The 19,077-nt window shown below is 41.6% G+C and overlaps 1 protein-coding gene across 1 annotated transcript in view; it reads left to right on the top strand.

Moving 5' to 3' along the window:
• CCT5 (chaperonin containing TCP1 subunit 5) overlaps positions 1-19,077 on the top strand; it is a 106,023-nt gene that overhangs the window by 40,979 nt on the left and 45,967 nt on the right. Inside the window, exons 7-8 of the mRNA XM_073678359.1 lie at positions 14,127-14,246; positions 18,169-18,354. Of these exons, the coding sequence (XP_073534460.1) occupies positions 14,127-14,246; positions 18,169-18,354 (306 nt within the window). The remainder of the gene's footprint in view (positions 1-14,126; positions 14,247-18,168; positions 18,355-19,077) is intronic.

Raw genomic sequence — 19,077 nt, 5'->3', positions numbered from 1 at the left:
TGCTCTCAAAATATGGCGATAAAATAACTATTTTTTCCCAACTCAAATTTTTATTGAGATTTTTAACAAGTCAAGAACCAGTGCAATTACCGCAAGTACATATAAATGAAAAGATAAACCAGACGTAAGACAGACAGGAGGGTGGGGGTGGGGGGTGGTAAAAGCAGAAGATTAGATAATCGGATAACGAACACTAGCCCTGGAGAGGCTTTCTAAGATGGCACAACACTGGCAGCACAAATTAAAATTGGGTTATTCAAGAATTGACTTAGAGTGGCGAAGCCAGGAAGGCATCTAAATGAAACCATTTGTTAGCGAGCGTAGTCCTTTCTTCAGGGGAGTGCGTAACCAGCGATTCCATACTCTGGGTAGCAGCAATTTCCAAGAACCATTCTTCCATAGATTGAATCTTTAGAAGATTTCCAATGTTGTGTGCTTAATGTTTTTGCTGCTTTAATGTTTTTTCTGCTTAAAGCAGATGTCTCAGGGGCAATCTTTTAAATCCAGTTCCTGGTATATGAAACATGAACAGTAGAACTGCCTCTGCCTTTTTAGGAACTTTAACTCCCGTAACCACCTCGATTACCCTGAGAACTCCCTCCCAAAATGGTACGAGTACAGGGCAAGACCACCCAATGTGGGTCGTTGTGCCCTCATGCAATCCACATCGCCAACACTGATTGGAAACACCTGGTAACCACCCATGCAGAACCATACGGACTCTGTACCATCTACAGACAGTCTTATAGTTTGTCTCCTGGGCTTTAGGGGCGATGAGAGATTTGTGGGAATGATGAAAACATCTCATCCAATTCTACTTTGAAATTTTCAGTTATAACTCAGTCTCCCAGGCTCTGCAAACGTGGGGGAGATGATCTAAGTCTGGCGCTGATAGGAGTCTGTATAGGACCAAGACAGCATGGTCCGTTTTTGAGGAGCAAAGGCATAGTTTTTCAAATGGGGATAGGGGACGGGCAACATCCAGTTTCCCCATGAGGAAGCTGAAAAATGTTTTAAGTTGAGTATACTCGGAAGTGCTCGCACACCATGGCGGTCCTGCCTGCAAGATGGCTGAAAGAGGAAGGAGAGATCCCTATTGGGCTATTTTGGTATAAACGGAGAGGGTCTTTAAATGAGCTATTTAGAAATGCATGTTAAGAACCCAGAGGAAATCTGATTGTTAGTAATAGGGGTTAGGGGGCCTTGAGTAGCAATTAATGGGACCTTAGTGTTAATTGAGAATATGGCTTTAAGAGTGTTCTGTCTCCACATAAGGCGAATGAAGGTAATCCTGGGTGATAAGGGGCTGTGAGTTCCTACCTTCGTATCTTTGAAGTGAAGCGGACAGGACCATTACATCTATGCTCAGCATCCGTACACTTGAATGTAAACCACAGCGTTGTTTCAATCCAAATCTTGGTTTATTAGAAGCCGGATACGGCGCTATACTTGTGGGTATAATGTAGTAACTTTCTCTGAAGCTGCTGATCACAGGTTGATGTGTGTTTTGGTGGTCAGAAACTGATGCTTTCACAAGCCAGTAAATGTGTCTTTCTCACAGCACGAGGAAGGAAAAAAGATGGCTGCTGAGAGGAAGTGACCCATGAACTGCAGTGAGAACACAGCCATTATAAATAATTTAAATTACGGATACAATAATTAACACATATTGGCCAGCAGGTGGCAGCATAGCAATATGACTAACTAAAGACAAGCAATTCAAACTTATACTACCAATTCTACTACTGAACTGCCGAATAGCAATTATAGCATTCCTGTCCCCCCCGCGTCTTTGGATCTATATTAAATACTAAATTTGATTCTAGAACAGCCTGAGGATCAGAAATTAAGGCTGTGCTGAAGTTTATGCCAAAAGAAAGAAGGCATGTGTATGGGGATAGTCTGAAGCAGGTATATTAATCTGGTAAGGATTGTCATTTTGATGATACTGATCCTTCCAAACCAAGAAAATTCGCTGTTGTTCCCTAAAGCCAGGTCCCTATCCAGTCTGTATAAGGCCATTTGCTGCGATCTTCCAGACTTACTAAGGAGCTCAGAGGGGATACGAATACCAAGGTAGTTTAATAGTTTTCAGCGGTCCATTTGAAAGGGAAATGGTCTTTCAAACTTGTGAGGGTCTGTGGTGGTAATGATGTTTAGTGCTTCGAATTTGTCTCTATTAATTTTAAAATTTGACCATTTTCCAAATGTATTCCATTCTAACATTAATGAGGGGAGGGATATATATATGGGTTAGAGAGATATATTAGAAGGTCGTCTGCAAAAGCAGAGAACTTGTTTTTTCAATTTTTAATCATAACCCTTGGATATCGGAATTTTCTCGGATAGCCCCCAGAAGATTCTGTATCACAAGCACAGAAAATAGGTGATAATGGGCAACCTTTGCGTATCGCATTTTTGATTGAAAATTTGTCAGTGAGCCTTAATTTTGAGTTGTGCGGACGGGGTCTGATAAAGGGCACCTTTTTTGGATTTAAGGTAAGTGCCTAGACCAACGAGATCCAAAGTTTGATTAATGGGCTACCATAAAACTCTATAGAAAATCTTCTCTGCATCTAACGACCAGATCATTAGAGGGTCTTTATGGGATGTGGCGAAGTTGATGTCTATAGAGTTTTCAATAGGTTACCTCTTGCCTCCCTGCCTGGGACAAAGCTGACCTGGTCTGGATGGATGAGTTTTGGATGAAGTGGATTTAGTCTATTCACAATTAGTTTCACATACATTTTTATATCGACTGTTAAGCAACGAAATTGGGCGATAACTAGCACATAGGTTAGGATCTTTTCCAGATTTTGAAATGACATTTACATGTGCAAAGGTACCTTGCAGGGGAAAAAATGAAGACTGCGAGATATGGTTAAAAGATTGTAGCATTAGCGGGACCAGGTGGGCTTGAAAAGATTTTATAAAATTTAGAAGTTAGACCGTCAAGGCCTGGACTTATATTTCCTGAGAGATCTTTTATGATCAGTGAGAGCTCATGAGGTAAATGCAGTCTCAAGATCCCTCACCACATCTAACGGTAATTTTTTGAAAGGGGACGAGGACAGAGCCAAAGAGGAAGAGTCAGGGCCTCCTCCAGGGAGATTATATAATTTGGAATAGTAAGTTTGAAAAACCTGCAATTTCATTGGCGGTATGAACTTGAAGGCCACGCATGTTTTTAATGAAGGGTATGTGATTTTGTGCAATATTGTCTCTCAGAGCTCGAGCTAGCATTCTCCTGGGCTTGTTGCCATATTCATAGAATTTACTACGTTCTATTTGCAGGAAGTGATTATAAGAGGTCTCTAAAATACTGTTGACCTCAAGTTTAGCTTTCAGTAGCTCTCTAAGAGTTGCAGTAGAGAGAGCATTTTTATGAGCCTGTTCAAGTCTGGTGACCACTTGGAGAGCATCTTTAAGGGTTTGGGCTCTTTCCCTTTTTAATCTGGTGCTGTCTTATGTAAAATTTCTCTATCGTTGAGTGGATGTCTTCACTACAGAGTCAAGTAATAGTGACCCATTGAGACGCCATGACCGTATTACTTTAGTAAGCAAAGGGACTTCAATAGAGCAAAATATAGGGGCATGGTCCGACCATAAAATATTTCCTATGCTGGTGGAAATAGGGTAGAAGCTGTAATCCTTGTTAGAAGGATGTTGTAGTATCCATGTGTTGTAGTCTCCATGTGTCGTAGAGTTGTAGGAATGAGAATGTTGTTTTTTTTTTTGTTGTTTTTTATATGTCTGATGTTCGTGTAGGAAAGATGGGATTTACCTCTGGAGTTATCCAGAGACAGGTCCAAAGTGGTAAGATAATCACACAAAATCAGGGTGCCAAAATCAATTTAATTAGAAAGGAAGGGGGTCTGATCTTGATTTGGGGAGTATATGTTAATTATAGTGAGAATTTGACCCTCTATAGATGGGGTAAGAATTATAAATCTAGCATTTAGATTGGTAGTACAATCAATTACTCGTTGGTTCAAGTAACTAAGAATCGCTATCACAACACCTTTCCAGCGCGAGATGGGATTGTTGGTAAAGTGCCAGGATGTTTAGTATTTATTTCTAATAGTAGGAGAGTGATTTACCTTAAAATGTGTTTTTGAGCTAATGAGGTTTGCTTTGCAGCTATGGAAATGGTGAAGGATACGATTTTTAAGTCCGCAGTAGTAATTCTGACTGTGAGTTTTACATATATGGCCAACTGCTGCATGTCCAGACAAGAAGGTTTCTATATTCATATTGGAAACAGAAGGTGAGGGGTGACAAACAAGATAACCAAATTTCAACAGTACGAAGCAGTAAGATGGATACTGCAGCATAAACTAAGAAGGAAACTTTGTGGCACAAGAGCATAGAGGTTGTACAAGACAACGATTTGGCTCCCACCCTATTGAAGGAATAAGAGTCGAGTCCATGACAGAAGAACCTCCTCTAAATATGCTGGAAAACATGTATGATCACCAGTACACCTAACAGCATAACAAATGAGACAATGCTTGAAAACATATAAGAGAAAAGCAATATCTGATTGTTCTGAGCAAAGCATGTGGACAACTTCTATAGTAAGGACACATACTAATGACACTTAAACTGTAGGTGGATAGTAATAAGGCAACCTATTATGACAAATGAAAGTAAGCCAGTTATTGGTTCGCGGGCTGCGGTGCTGGGGTTGTTCCCATCTTTGGTTACTACGACCAATGTCTCTCAGGGGTAGGCTTTTCTTAGTCAGGACCATCAATGGCGCAGCCACAGAACCCCATCTCCTTCTGGGGTCCACAGCTTTTAAAGAACTGGCCAGGGAGGTAGGGGAGTCTCGGGGAGAACCATACCTTGCAGATACGCTAGAAGGTCCTCAAAAGAGCAGAGAGAGAGCGGGACCCCTTCTGTACATTCAATCAATGAGAAGGGAAACTCCCACTGAAAAGGGATACGTTTTAGATTTAAGCAGGTCCAGAACAGGTTTTTCCCTTTGTGCAAGGGTGTGTCAGGAGAGATCTTGCATGACACGGTTAGGCGTATTGTATGTGATGGATTGTTTTTTTTCCTGGGCGCTTGTAAAATTTGGTTTGAGACTAAAAATGAATATGGCAAATTATGTCTCTGGGGTGGGATAAGTCTGGATCGACTTGGCATAGTGCTCTGAGCCCTGTCCAGCTCTGTTATTTTCCCTGGGGGACGTCCAAGAAGGTTATTGAAAATTGTTCGTGAGGACTGAAGGGATGTCAGTTGAAGAGATTGATTCTGGAGCCCCTGAATGCGAAAGTTGTTGCGCCTATTCCTGTTCTCCAGGTCATCCGTGTTTTGCTGGAGTGAGAAAAGTTGGGCCGTATGCAGTTGAACCGTGTCTTCGATGGAGCTGGCATCAGCTGCCTGTGACTGAGATAAATTGTCAACTCTGGTAGAGACTGAATAAAGTTCAGTACGAAAGTGAGCAAATTCCTGTTTACATTCAGAGACTACTTGATTAGCCAGAGCCAGTATATAATTTCTTGTAGGATTTGACTGTAGGAGAGTGCGGCAGTCTGCTAGAGAAGCTGGTCTATTATCTTCCAGAGACGAGGAGAACAGAACTACAGTCGCAAAAGCCCCTGGGGTCTGTTGATACTGAAAAATGTGGCCACGCAAGAGCTGGTGCTTTGGAAAAAGTCACATCATTCTTTTCTGTGTATGGAATCAGGGCTGATGACATGTTTGCGGACCCCTGAGCAGATACAGTTGAGCCCACTTTGTCTCTGGGTTGACCTGAGGGACACGGCGGGGCTTTTGAAGTATGTTGTGGAGACGGAGGGCCTCACGAGGAGCCCGTTGACCATGTGGGAGAAGCGCCTGGACCCGCGAGGACCGCTGTCCGTGCATGATCCTGAAAGTTCTCCCAATTCCCTAAAGCCGGGGTTGTTACAAGAATCGGGCCCTCCAGGAGCCCAGGGGATCCTTAGCTGATATTGTTGAAAAGGAATTAGCAGTGTTGTTTCCTTTAAGAAAGTGTGAAGGAAGGCTTGAGCCAATGCCCTTGATCTATGGTGAACTCCCAAACCAGGAGAGAAGGGCCCCAGCTCAAACTCGAGGGTAGAGGGAGAGGTCTTTGCAGTTTTGCATGTGGATGCATTATCCTGCTTCTTTTCTGCACTGTCACGGGTGCCATCTTGTGCTGAGGTGGAAGACAGCGGGGAGTCAGTAAATCAAATTACACGCTGATGTAACTTCAGTGGAAATGCCTCAAGACAATGAAAGTGTGTGTGTGTGTGTGTGTGTGTGTGTGGGGTCTCCACGTGCCGGTATGACCTCCCTACAACGCCTGAGCATGCTCCTGTAAGGCAGCTGTTGTTCTCCTGAGGGATCTCCTCACAGAACTGAATTAAAGCATCGTTTAACTCCTGGACACTCTGTGGTGCAATGTGGCATTGGTATATGGAACGAAAAATGATGTCCCGGATATGCTCGATTGGGTTCAGATCTGGGGAACGGGCATGCCTGTCTAAAGCATCAATGCCTTCATCATGCAGGAACTGCTGACACATTTCAGCCACATGAGACCTACCATTGTTATTGTGAAGAACCTGGGGTCTTCAGTGTGCGTAAAGCCCCCTTCTCACATAGCGAGATCGCTAGCGAGATCGCTGCTGTGTCACGGTTTTGGTGAGGCAACAGCGGCCTCACCAGCGATGTCGCTATGTGTGACACTTTGCAACGATCAGGCCCCTGCTGTGAGGTCGCTGATCGCTGCAAAGTGTCCTGGACCATTTTTTGGTCGTTGCTCTCCCGCTGGTCAGCACCCATCGCTGTGTGACCAGCGGGAGCAGCGATCAGGCTGGTAACTATGGTAAACATCGGATTACTAGGGGCACACGCACACCTAGTAACCCGCTGTTTATCATGGTTACGAGCCTGCTACGGTGAGCGGTAACCTCCCGCTCACTGCAGCAGAGTGGTAACCATGATAAACAACGGGTTACTTGGAGCGCGTGTGCCCCTAGTAACCCGATGTTTACCATAGTTACCAGCCTGCTCCTGCTTCAGCAGGCTCGTAACCAGGAGCAGGACATCGTGGAAAGATTCTTTCCACTATGTCGCTGCTCCCCTGATCGTTGGTGAGCCTGCCTGTTCGACAGCTCACCAGCGATCACATAGCGACGCAGCAACGATCCCTGACAGGTCGTATCGTTGTCGGGATCGTTGCAGCGTCGCTAAGTGTGACAGGGCCTTAACACTATTCGGACAAGACAGGGTGTGGGTAAAACAGTGTGGCAATACTTGAAGCACAAAGCGGACAATAAACATAGAACAGTCCCAGCAAGTACCCAAGATAGTGCAAATTATAGAATCCCCACCCTTCCGCTGACCCGCCGGGAATAGCGTAGTTGCGATTTCGGGGCTTCCAGGGCCGACTACCCTCCCCCCACCAGTGGCACCCTGCTTTTGGCGGGCCCCCCGAAGAGCGAATGTAACGACACGCTTAGGAAACTAGCCGAGAGCAGTGAGGTCTGGGGCCAAGTGACCTGTTTGTACCAACCTGGATTCTTCAAGACGTCTGAGGGTTCAGTAATGGTCAATGGAGCCGATCTGTATTCCTCCAGCTGAGGCCGAAGTCCCCTAAGCTGACATGCTGTATAATGACACCGAATAGAGGCAAAGACCCCTTTTGTATAGATCACAATTGTCCTTGCAGCCTTCATTCACAGGTCAGGGATGTAGGTGGAAGGAGCTCATGACTCATTGTTTGAGCATTTAATCAACTTGCATAGTTGATTGCTAGATTGCTATGAGCAAGCAAGTGAGCGATCTGCTCATAGGCTGTGCTGCATACAGGCGATCAGTTATGTGCTACTTCTACTCTCATATGGAGACTATTGAAGCAAGCAAAAAGTGTGGGGGGGGAATAATTAAAAAATTAAACATAAAAGTTTAAATCACCCCCCTTTCGCCCCATTCAAAAAAAAAACAAAACATACACATATTTGGTATTACCGCGTTCAGAATCGCCCAATATATCAATATAAAAAAATAATTACTCCGAACGGGAAATGGCGTAACGAGAAAAATATTGTGAACTCCAGAATTCCTTTTTTTTTGGTAGCCCAAACATTGCAATAACGGGCGATCAAAACAGATATACCCCAAAGTGGTATCAGTAAAAACTTCAGCTCTGCGCACAAAAAAAGCCCTCACCCGGCCACAGATTCCGAAAATTGGAGACGCTATGGGTCTCGGAAAATGTCACACTTTTTTTTTTTTTTTTTTTTAATTAAAGCTAACTTTGGAATTTTTTTTCACCGCTTAAATAAAAGAACCTATACATGTTTGGTGTCTACAAACTCATAATGACCTGGAGAATAATAATGGCAGGTCAGTTTCAGCATTCAGTGGACGTGGTAAAAAGAAAAAAAAACTGGCATTGCACTTTTTTTGAAATTTCACCGCACTTGGATTTTTTTTCCCATTTTCCAGTACACGATATGGTAAAACCAGTGATGTTGTCCAAAAGTACAACTCGTTCCGCAAAAAATAAGCCCCCACATGACCATATTGACTGAAAAATAAAGTTATGGCTCTGGGAAGAAGGGGAGCAAAAGCGGAAAATGCTCCGGTCATGAAGGGGTCAATTGATAAGATCATTTACCAGCAGGTGATTTTCTATCCTATGATGTAGGTGTACATGACTCATGGTCTTTATGGGGGTGTCATCCATGGGCATGGGGACCCACGGGACACAATACTTAACCCCAGGGGGATTCTGTTGGCCATAATGTCTGCCGTTCCATCCCATTGTTCCTGTACAAGGCAGATGTGTCAGAGTGCAGAGACTACAGGGATCTCTTAGTATAAAAATTATCATAGATTACATACAGTCTGGTGTCTTTTTTTCCCCCTCTAATTCATGTTCACTCAGTGAGACGTGCTTTGACTAATTCTAACCACATCCTAGCCAGCTCAAGTCTGTTATCTATTTTTCAGCTGTCCTTCTCAATTGCAAATGCACTTCTCATATTCCTCCTTACTCCTTCTACTATATCACATGCAGATACAAGGGTGGCACCTCTGAGATTGCTTACTTCCTTGCATTTGCCAGTCCTCATTGCTACAACTTCAATGTCCGCAGTTAACCAAAGAACTGAATGGGCCCATAGTCTTAACCACAGAAGGCTCTACTCTTCTCCCAGCACCAAGTTGCTAGCAAGAGAAGGGTTTCAACTCCCAGAACCATAGTTCTCGCAAGAGAATAATTTCTATGAAATATGAACATAAGGTAACCAGCCCTATTATACACAACCAAACAAATAATCCAAAAATGATACTACCAATAGTTAATGCAATTACATCCACTAGTCAACTTAACATGTCATGGGAGAATAAATAATTTTTCTATAAAACCTTTATCCACTTCCTCTTATTTAAACAGCTTACATCTAGCACAAGAGGAGGAGTTGCCTAGTACCTATGTAATGTTTTAACTACTCAAACAAGTAGTTCCCTTAAATATTCTGCAGGGAGCACAGCTTGACAATTAAATCTGTTAGATCTTCCCTCTTTTGCTATTTTATTTTTCTTGGTCTGCATATACTGGCTGGAAAAGAACTACTACTCCTATTACGATATTAATGCTCTTGAGTTCACACAACACAGACTCCAAGGACGATGATTCATCATAACTAGTTCACAATGCATCAGTCACTCAATCTACACTGCACAGTCACTGCCCTTATTAGTCACACAAAAATCATTCGGTCCAACATCCAAAGATCCTCATAGTTTACAACAAGATCATTCCTGAGAGAAGTCACAACAAAGACAACATATAACAATCCTTCGACTCCTGAAATATTATGCTTGTCTCTTTATCCAATTTCATTCTACAATTGTCAGTTATAAATCTAAAGAGACATTGTAACACATAATAAACCACAAATCATCTTACAACTCTGATTTCAGTCATACACACAAAATCCAAACAACGACAGAGGTTTGATAAGAATGGTTTTGTAGGACCACTAGAAAACCCTGAAATGTTTTTAACGCAAAGGGCTACATACCGCAGTATTTTGTTCAGTGGTTTATGTAAAGGTCTGTGTAGTCTGGTCACAGAGGTCCAGTTAACCCCTTTCCGACTTGGTCAGTAATAGTACGCACCACGTCAGAAAGACCGGTTCAGCGGGGACTCCAGCGCTGAGCCCATACTGAACTGAGCACATGTCAGCTGATTATTACCGCTGACATGTGCCTGCAACAGCCGCGGGTGGAATCTTGATCCACCTGCAGCTGTTAACTAGTTAAATGCCGCGCCGGAAGCGTGGACTTAGCCGCGCCCATCAGTGACCCAGTCACGTGATCGCAGGTCACTGATGGGCGGGCATGACAACCCTGGGTCTGCAGCAGACCCCAGTGGTTGTCATGAAAAGATTGCTATGAGCGCCACCTAGTGGTCGGCGCTCATAGCACAGGAGCATTTCTTCTACATAGAGGTGATTTGCTCATCACCTCTATGTAGCAGAGGCTATCGGACAGTTCCTGCTTCTAGTCTCCTATGGAGACTATTGAAGCATGCAAAAAGTGTAAAAAATAAAAAATATATATATAAAAGTTTTTAAATCACCATTTTGCCCCATTCAAAATAAAATAATAAAAAATAAACCCCCACATACACACATTTGGAATCGCCGCATTCAGAGTCGCCCATTCTATCAATATAAAAAAAATAATCCGATCGGTGTAACGAGAGAAAAATTCCAAATGCCAGAATTACTTTTTTTTTGGTTGCTGCAACATTGCAATAACGGGTGATCATAACATCGGAACTACCCCAAAATTGTATCAATAAAAACGTCAGCCCGGTGCACAAAAAAATAAGCCCTCACCCGGCCCCAGATCCTGAAAAATGTTGACGCTGTGGTTCTAGGAAAATGGCGCCATTTATTTATTTTTAGCAAACTTTGACATTTTTTTTCACCACTTAAATTAAAAAGAACCTATACATGTTTGGTATCTACGAACTCGTAATGACCTGGAGAATAATAAAGGCAGGTCAGTTTTGGCATTCAGTGAACGTGGAAAGAAAAAGAAAACAAAAAACTGTGGAATTGCGTTTTTTTTTATTTTATTTTATATTTCACCGCACTTGGAATTTTTTCCCCCAGTTTCCAGTACACGATATGGTAAAACCAGTAATGGCGTTTAAAAGTACAAATCGGCCTGCAAAAAATAAGCCCTCACATGGCCATATTGACAGAAAATTATAGAGGCTATGGCGCTGGGAAGAAGGGGAGCAAAAAAGTAAACTGAAAAATGAAAAAATGCTCCGGTCATGAAGGTGTTAACCATTCTGGGTATGAGGCACCATGTAATGTTATGGTAACCCCTTCCAAAAAGAGCTAATTTGGGTTGAAATACAGTCTCCAAATCTGCCATTATTGGGCCAGATTAAATAAATACCATGCATCAGAGGCAAGAATTCTACACTGACACAAACTGTCTGAGTGTTATTTCCTTATCTGCCCTCTGATCCCAAGCAACAAGTGTTTTATTACACCCACAGAAGAAAGGGGATGGCTTAGTACATTATCTAAGGAAAAAGATGTGAAAGTTGGGAAAAACAAAGTTGAAAATTGTGGATTCTGCTGAATTCCTTCAAACTGGTTATACCCATCTTTCTATACCTTCTTTAACAAAGACAGTTTAACACAAGAGATCTCTTTATCAGAGACAACACTCTGTTCCTCCTTTTGTGAGTAACACTTCAAAAACTTATACAAACACACAAAATTATCAAAGATATATAAATTGTTGAAATAGTCTATGCAAAGTATAAACTATATATTGTAACACCCCAAAAGGGTTGAAATTACTATTTTGACCCGACAGGTGGTTTCACTCTGCAACATCCACGCCATGGTTTTTTTTCTTCTGGAGAATTGAAATATACAGGTGCATCTCACTAAATTACATTATCATGAAAAGGTTAATTTATTTCAGTTCTTAAATCCAAAAAGTGAAACTCATATATTATATAGAGTCATTAAAAACAGAGTGATCTATTTCACGTGTTTTTATTTTGTTAATGTTGATGATTATGGCTTACAGCCACTGAAAACCCCAAAGGCATTATCTCAGTAAATTAAAATAATTAACAAAAAACCTCTGCAAAGGCTTCCTAAGCGTTTAAAAGGGTACCTTAGTCTGTTTCAGTAGGCTCACCATCATGGGGAAGACTGCTGACTTGACAGATGTCCAGAAGGCAGTGATTGACACACTCCACAAGGTCCGAGAGTTCAAAGCTTCATTTGGAAATCAAGGTCCCAGAGTCTGGAGGAAGAGTGAGAGGCCACAATCCAAGCTGCTTGAGGTCTAGTGTGAAGTTTCCACAATCAGTGATGGTTTGGGGAGCCATGTCATCTGCTGGTGTAGATCCACTGTGTTTTATCAAGACCAAAGTCAGCATCCGTCTACCAGGAAATTTTAGAGTACTTCATGCTTCCCTCTGCTGACAAGCTTTTTGGAAATGGAGGTTTCATTCTCCAGCAGGACGATTATTAGTATTAGTCGATACTAAACTGCCATCAATGTCTTTTTAGTGATGCAATTTGCATTGCTAGCATGGTGATCTCAAGGAAAACGTCCCAGTATGGGTGGCTCTTTCAATCATTCCATTCAGTCGTCTTCATAATAGTCACACCCAATGCAGTCTGTTTGCCTGGACTACCCTGAAGTCACAGCAATCGCCGAGTAAATCTTGCACTTACACTGACAACCAGCTCTCTCTGGTCAAGAACACTAAATCTGGGTGTATGTCCCCAGCTTCATTTCGTATCTGCACAATCTCCGGAGCGGCTTTGAGTCAGTGGCTATCAACTGTCATATACACTAAACACCCATGGCATTTTCACCCATTAGGGGCACTGTAGACTTAATCCTCGGAGTCCTAAAAAAGCGGTGGTTAGGATTAAGGCCCACATAATGCCTATCGTGAAAAGGTGTATGGGTAGTTAATGGGTTAAACCCTGTGTAGCTGACTTACTAGAACAGCAGCTACAGGGAGAAAATGAAGTTTTATTCCTCATGTAGCTGTGATCAGTCCCTGGCAGATTAACGGCCTGTTCTGCACACCTGCTTTGCATACACATGCTGCTGAGTTGGCTGTCAATGTATTGGGAGTTATTATATACCATTATACTGATTGTATAGTGAGTCGTGACTGTAACTGCACCACCAGTATGAATGGAGTAGACTCGCTACATGGAGGATAGAAGTTTATTTTCTCCCTGTAACCGCTTCTTTAACAAGCTATCTACACATGGTTTAAATGCTATTATCTGCAGATTAACACTATTTTTGTAGGTAAATGGCATTTTTTTGAGGTGACTTGTTGCATTTGAATAACATTTACTTTAACTTTCTTGTTAGTGTTAATAGACTCCTAACAGCACACTAGAATAGTTTGGTTGTTTGTAGGACACGCATGGACTGACAATGCATTGTGACCCTGGAATTGGTCATGTACATGCCTAGCTATTCAGCTGCATCCAATAATCAGGATCAGGTGTGGCTTGGTAGTTAAATTGGTTATACAAAATAATCAAATGCTGGCTGTGTACACAATAATAATGTCATTCCACTGCAAAAATCGTGTTCGCACAAGATCCAGGGTTTCCCTTTGAGTCTGCGAGGGTCTTGGTAAGCAAGCAATGGCACTGCTCTTAGGAAACGCACTCTCAAATGGCTTTAAAACACTTGGGTATTTGATTGCGCTATAGAAGTAAGCAGAAATAAAACTTATATAGTGAAGTTACTGCATATTGTAATGGGTGCATTACTATGAAAGTCATTGTGCGACTTGAAGCCCAAGCTGCTCCTCTGCTAGACTGCCTCATTAAAACTTAGTTTTAATATTGTGAGCATTTTCAAAGGATTTCATTATTTATGTGAAAGTGGATGTGCCATGTACCATTTATTTTTAGGACCGTCTTAAATTTGTGTCATGCAACAGGTTTAGTTTTTAGGATTCTTTTATTTTATTGCCAATAAATACCACCTTTGAATAAAAAGCAATATTTCAGGTTTTTGTTCTAGATGGTTAAAACTGATGGAGAACTAACCACAGATTTGTTTTGTAATTACAGATTAAAGATACTGGTGCTAATATTGCCATATGTCAATGGGGCTTTGATGATGAAGCAAATCATCTCTTGCTTCAAAATGAGCTACCCGCTGTTCGTTGGGTCGGAGGGCCTGAAATAGAGGTGAGGAGTCTGCTTAATTTTAAAGAGTATTCTCACAAATGAGTTTTTACAACATTTATACTGGTTGTCTGCTTCCTTGCATAGCCAGTTGAAAATGCATGAAAACACTGGGCTATTAATGACACCTATCGCAAAAATAGGCCCCAAGTGGAATTTGTTTTTTTGTTTGTTTTTTTTTGCAGCTTTTAATTTTCTAAAAAAAAACAAAGTTACTACATTGCAAAGTGACTGATATTTCAATAAAATGTCATTTTTACGCCAGTTAAACTCTACATTCTCCTTCTATAAAATAGTAGTTTTCTGACGAAGTAAGGAGTAATATGGCCTGTTCCATTGGAATAAATACTTGTCTATTCCTTGCAACATAAATTGGAGGTTAATCAAGCCACCTTTTGTCTAAGGCCACGGCCCCACTATCAGTATTTGGTCAGTATTCGGTCAGTATTTTTTCTCAGGCGTGGGAGCCAAAGCCAGGTGAGGAACAATCAGAGAAAAGGTATAATAGAACATAGTATTGGTGGTATCTGCCAGGCATGTATGCTTATGAAGTCCAAAATCCTTATGGTTGTTGTGAAATCTACTCTGCATGGAGCCACATGGTAAAAAAAAAAAACTTATGACATGAGCTATACATATTTCTTTATTTTATGTAGAGAAGCTCATTCTTCTGCACTTTCTGTTGTGTTAAAGAAGTTGTTCACTTAAGCAAAGCCTTTTTTAAATGCTGTAGCCACGCTTCTAAAATAGAAAAATAAAAAGTTTACTCCCCTTCCGTGCCGGAGCTGCTGGTACTCCTCATGTAACATTGTTAAACCATGTGAGTCCTGTAGCCTGTCAGCAGCCGCTGATGAGCTGCATTTTTAACGTGACACACGAGCGTCCTCAGACCTGCTGCTGACCTCGCTGGAGTGGCGCCGGTGTGAGCATAACATTTTTATATTTCACATGGGGGTGATTGAATACTTGTGACAACCGCTACTTAAATGATGAACAACCACTTTAAATAAACAGTATTCTTACACATGCGAGCCAAATGGAGGCCAAAAATCGTCTCTGCTAACCTTTAGACCATTGAATGGAAGCCTACTGTTTTCTGTACGTTGTTCCCATCATGTACAGTGAGAACAGGGCTGTGGCTTATCACTGGGCAGCAGAATAACTAGATTATATGTTGCATAACTGACGTTCATTGTAGCTAAAGTTGGCACTAGCTCATGAGTGTGTACATTTAATTTTCTGGGGCACACACAGCCAAAAGGTGCACCTTCTAATAAATTTGGCATACTTTGCTCCTTTAGTCTGTATGTTTACATGTAGCCTACATAATATCAGTCTTGTTTGATTTCCCCCATTGTGTTCACTTAGCCTTAAAGGGACTCTGTCAGCACAGAATGATTGTTCAAGCGACAAGTGCTTCTCACGAAATTAGGATATCATCAAAAAGTTAATTTATTTCAGTTCTTCAATACAAAAAGTGAAATTCGTATATTATATAGTCATTGCAAACAGTGATCTATTTCAAGTGTTTCTTTCTGTTAATGTTGATTATGGCTTACAGCCAAGGAAAACAGAAAAGTCATTATCTCAGTAAATTAGAATAATTAACAAATGCCCGCAAAGGCTTCCTATGCATTTAAAAAGGTTCTTTAGTCTGTTTCAGTAGGCTCCACAATCTCAGGGAAGACTGCTGACTTGACAGATGTCCAGAAGGCAGTCATTGGCACACTCCACAAGGAGAGTAAGCCACAAAAGGTCATTGCTAAAGAAGCTGGCTGTTCACAGCTGTGCTGTATCAAAGCATATTAATGGAAGGTTGAATGGAAGGAAAAAGTGTGGTAGAAAAAGGTGCCTAAGCAACCGGGTTAACCGCAGCCTTGAAAGGATTAAGAAAAGGGCATTCAAAAACTTGGGGGAGATTCACAAGGAGTGGACTGCTGCTGGAGTTATTGCTTTAAGAGCCACCACACACAGACGTATCCAGGACATGGGCTACAAGTGTCACATTCCTTGTGTCAAGCCACTCATGACCAATAGACAACGCCAGAAGCGTCTTACCTGGGCCAAGGAGAAAAAGACCTGGACTGTTGCTCAGTGGTCCAAGGTGGTGTTTACAGATGAAAGTAAATTTTGCATTTCATTTGGAAATCAAGGTCCCAGAGTCCGGAGGAAAAGTGGATAGGCCACAATTCAAGCTGTTTGAGGTCTAGTGTGGAGTTTCCACAATCAGTGATGGTTTGGGGAGCCATGTCATCTGCTGGTGTAGGTCCACTGTGTTTTATCAAGACCAAAGTCAGCGCAGCCGTCTACCAGGAAATTTTAGAGCACTTCATGCTTCCCTCTGCCGACAAGCTTTTTGGAGATGGAAGTTTCATTCTCCAGCAGGACTTGGCACCTGTCCACACTGCCAAAAGTACCAATAGCTGGTTTAAAAACAACAGTATCACTGTGCTTGATTGGCCAGCAAACTCGCCTGACCTTAACCCCATAGAGAATCTATGGGGTATTGTCAAGAGGAAGATGACAGACACAAGGCCCAACAATGCAGACGAGCTGAAAGCTGCTATCAAAGCAACCTGGGCTTCCATAACACCTCAGCAGTGACCCAGGCTGATAACCTCCATGCCACGCCGCATTGATGCAGTAATTGATGCAAAAGAAGCCCTGACCAAGTATTGAGTGCATTTACTGAACATACATTTCAGTAGGCCAACATTTCAGATTTTAAAACCATTTTCAATCCGTTATACTACTTTACTGAGATAATGACTTTTGTGTTTTCATTCGCTGTAAGCCATAATCAACATTAAGATAAATAAACTCTTGAAATAGATCACTCTGTTTGGAATGACTGAGTTTCACTTTATGTATTGAAAAACTGAAATTAAATTTTTGACATTCTAATTTAGTGAGAAGCACTTGTAAGTCCCATTGCTCAGTGCTAAATAATGGGGTCAATACTTTATGTACACCATCCCACCTGCTTGTTTTCCATCAGCCTCCAACCCCTTTTATTTGATTGACATCTCTTGGTTCATGGAGCCAGAGAAGGGTTGCGATAGATGGAAAGCAAACAGCTGGGAAAGTGTATAGAAATGACCGGCCCTGCCATGAAGTACCGAGTGCCTGTACTTGGTTTGAACAGTCATTCTGTGTAGAGTCCCTTTTAATAAGTTTTGCAGTGTTTGTTGTGCTGGTGGTTCACTTAAGCCTCATGGCTTGTGAAACAGTCATGTTAATGCAGCCTTAGAGATATAACTACAGCGTACTTAAAGGGATTCTCCAAGAATGAGATAAAATGGCATCCCTGTTAGAATTGAACCTGCTGCCTGTACCAGTCATGTTAGTACAGGCTGCAGACTGAAGACACACATCTCCCAAGACCTGTGTGTCAATTTCAAGGAGCTGGATAGCACATACTCTGTCGGTGGCTGGGAGCGGGACTAACATATGTGAAGGGGTATGTTTTATCCCATGTTGTGCTCAGTGGAGATCTCTGGCTGCATTCTCCTCCACCTTCTCTTCCTTCCAGTCGGACAGCGTTATAGTAGTGCATGGAGAACTGCTTGGGCCCAACTGGAAAATAAATCAACATTGAGGAGGATGAAGTTGTAGATAATCTCCACTGTGCTCCGCAAGGAAGAGCTTTTTCTTCATATGACAGTCCTGCTTCTGGCCAGTGACTTGGGTATCTGAGATGCAGCTCCTATCAGTTGTTAAGAAGCAGGTCTTGGGAGCTGGTGTCTTCAGTCTGCAGCCCGTCCTAACACATTACTAGGACAGGCTGCAGTTTCAATTGCAACAGGGACAGAGTTTTATCTCCTTCTCAGAGAATCCCATTAAATACACATCATGAAGCTGATAGGAATTCCTCATCTCAACTTAATTCTATATTCATTTCTCCAAAATGCTATTATTTTTGCAGTTAATTGCTATTGCTACTGGAGGACGTATTGTACCACGATTCTGTGAGCTTACTCCTGAGAAACTTGGCTTTGCTGGCATAGTCCGGGAAATTTCTTTTGGGACAACAAAGGACCGAATGCTAGTGATAGAGCAATGCAAAAACTCAAGGGCTGTAACCATTTTCATCAGAGGGGGGAATAAGATGGTAAGTAACATAAATTCACCACTTCCGCAAAACATATTGCCTTTAGTCATTAAACTAGTGGCTACAGTCTAGCCTTTTTTTTTCTTTTCTATAAGAACTTATACCTTTTTGTTTTGACTTTCCAGAGTAAGCTATATCGTAAAAAGGGTAAAATCTAGAAAACGAAATGCAACTAGGTAGACTGGTTATATAAAATCATACTTTTTGTTTTTTATTTCAAATATTAACAATTCGCCAATTTACCTTAAATGTCCAGGCAGTAAGCATTTTACTGTATGTTCAAAAATGTACTACGTAGTATAGCAGCAGCTTTGACAGTAAGTAGTCAGCGTTCATACACAGCCAAACGCCTCATAGAGAAGAGAGAAAGAAAACAACAAAAAAATACAGAGAAAAGGTCATAAATTACTTGTATGGAGGAACATTTTTTTGAAATAGATATGGCCTTTATTGTAAAATATCAAGCATGACTTCATAATTATTTGCTGCTAGCATGTTGTACTTTGCCTGTGATACTATATCATGTATGCTATTAATGGTGGATTTCTGCTGTCTTTTATCATCACATTTCTTTTATGCCATATATTTTTATATCTTATGTTAGCACCTTCTGTGCTGCCACATGCCCGATATTTTGCAATAAAGGCTATTTTTATTTCAAAAAATGTCCCTCCATCAAAGTATATTTTCACCTTTTTCTCTGCAAATGTTTGTTTTTCTTTC

Source organism: Phyllobates terribilis, unplaced genomic scaffold (genome assembly GCF_046119375.1).
Source record: "Phyllobates terribilis strain yellow unplaced genomic scaffold, ASM4611937v1 Scaffold_4__5_contigs__length_816908805, whole genome shotgun sequence".
Taxonomy (NCBI): Eukaryota; Metazoa; Chordata; class Amphibia; order Anura; family Dendrobatidae; genus Phyllobates; species Phyllobates terribilis.
The sequence above is the reverse complement of the archived record's forward strand: the minus strand, read 5'-3'. Positions and strand labels throughout refer to the sequence as shown.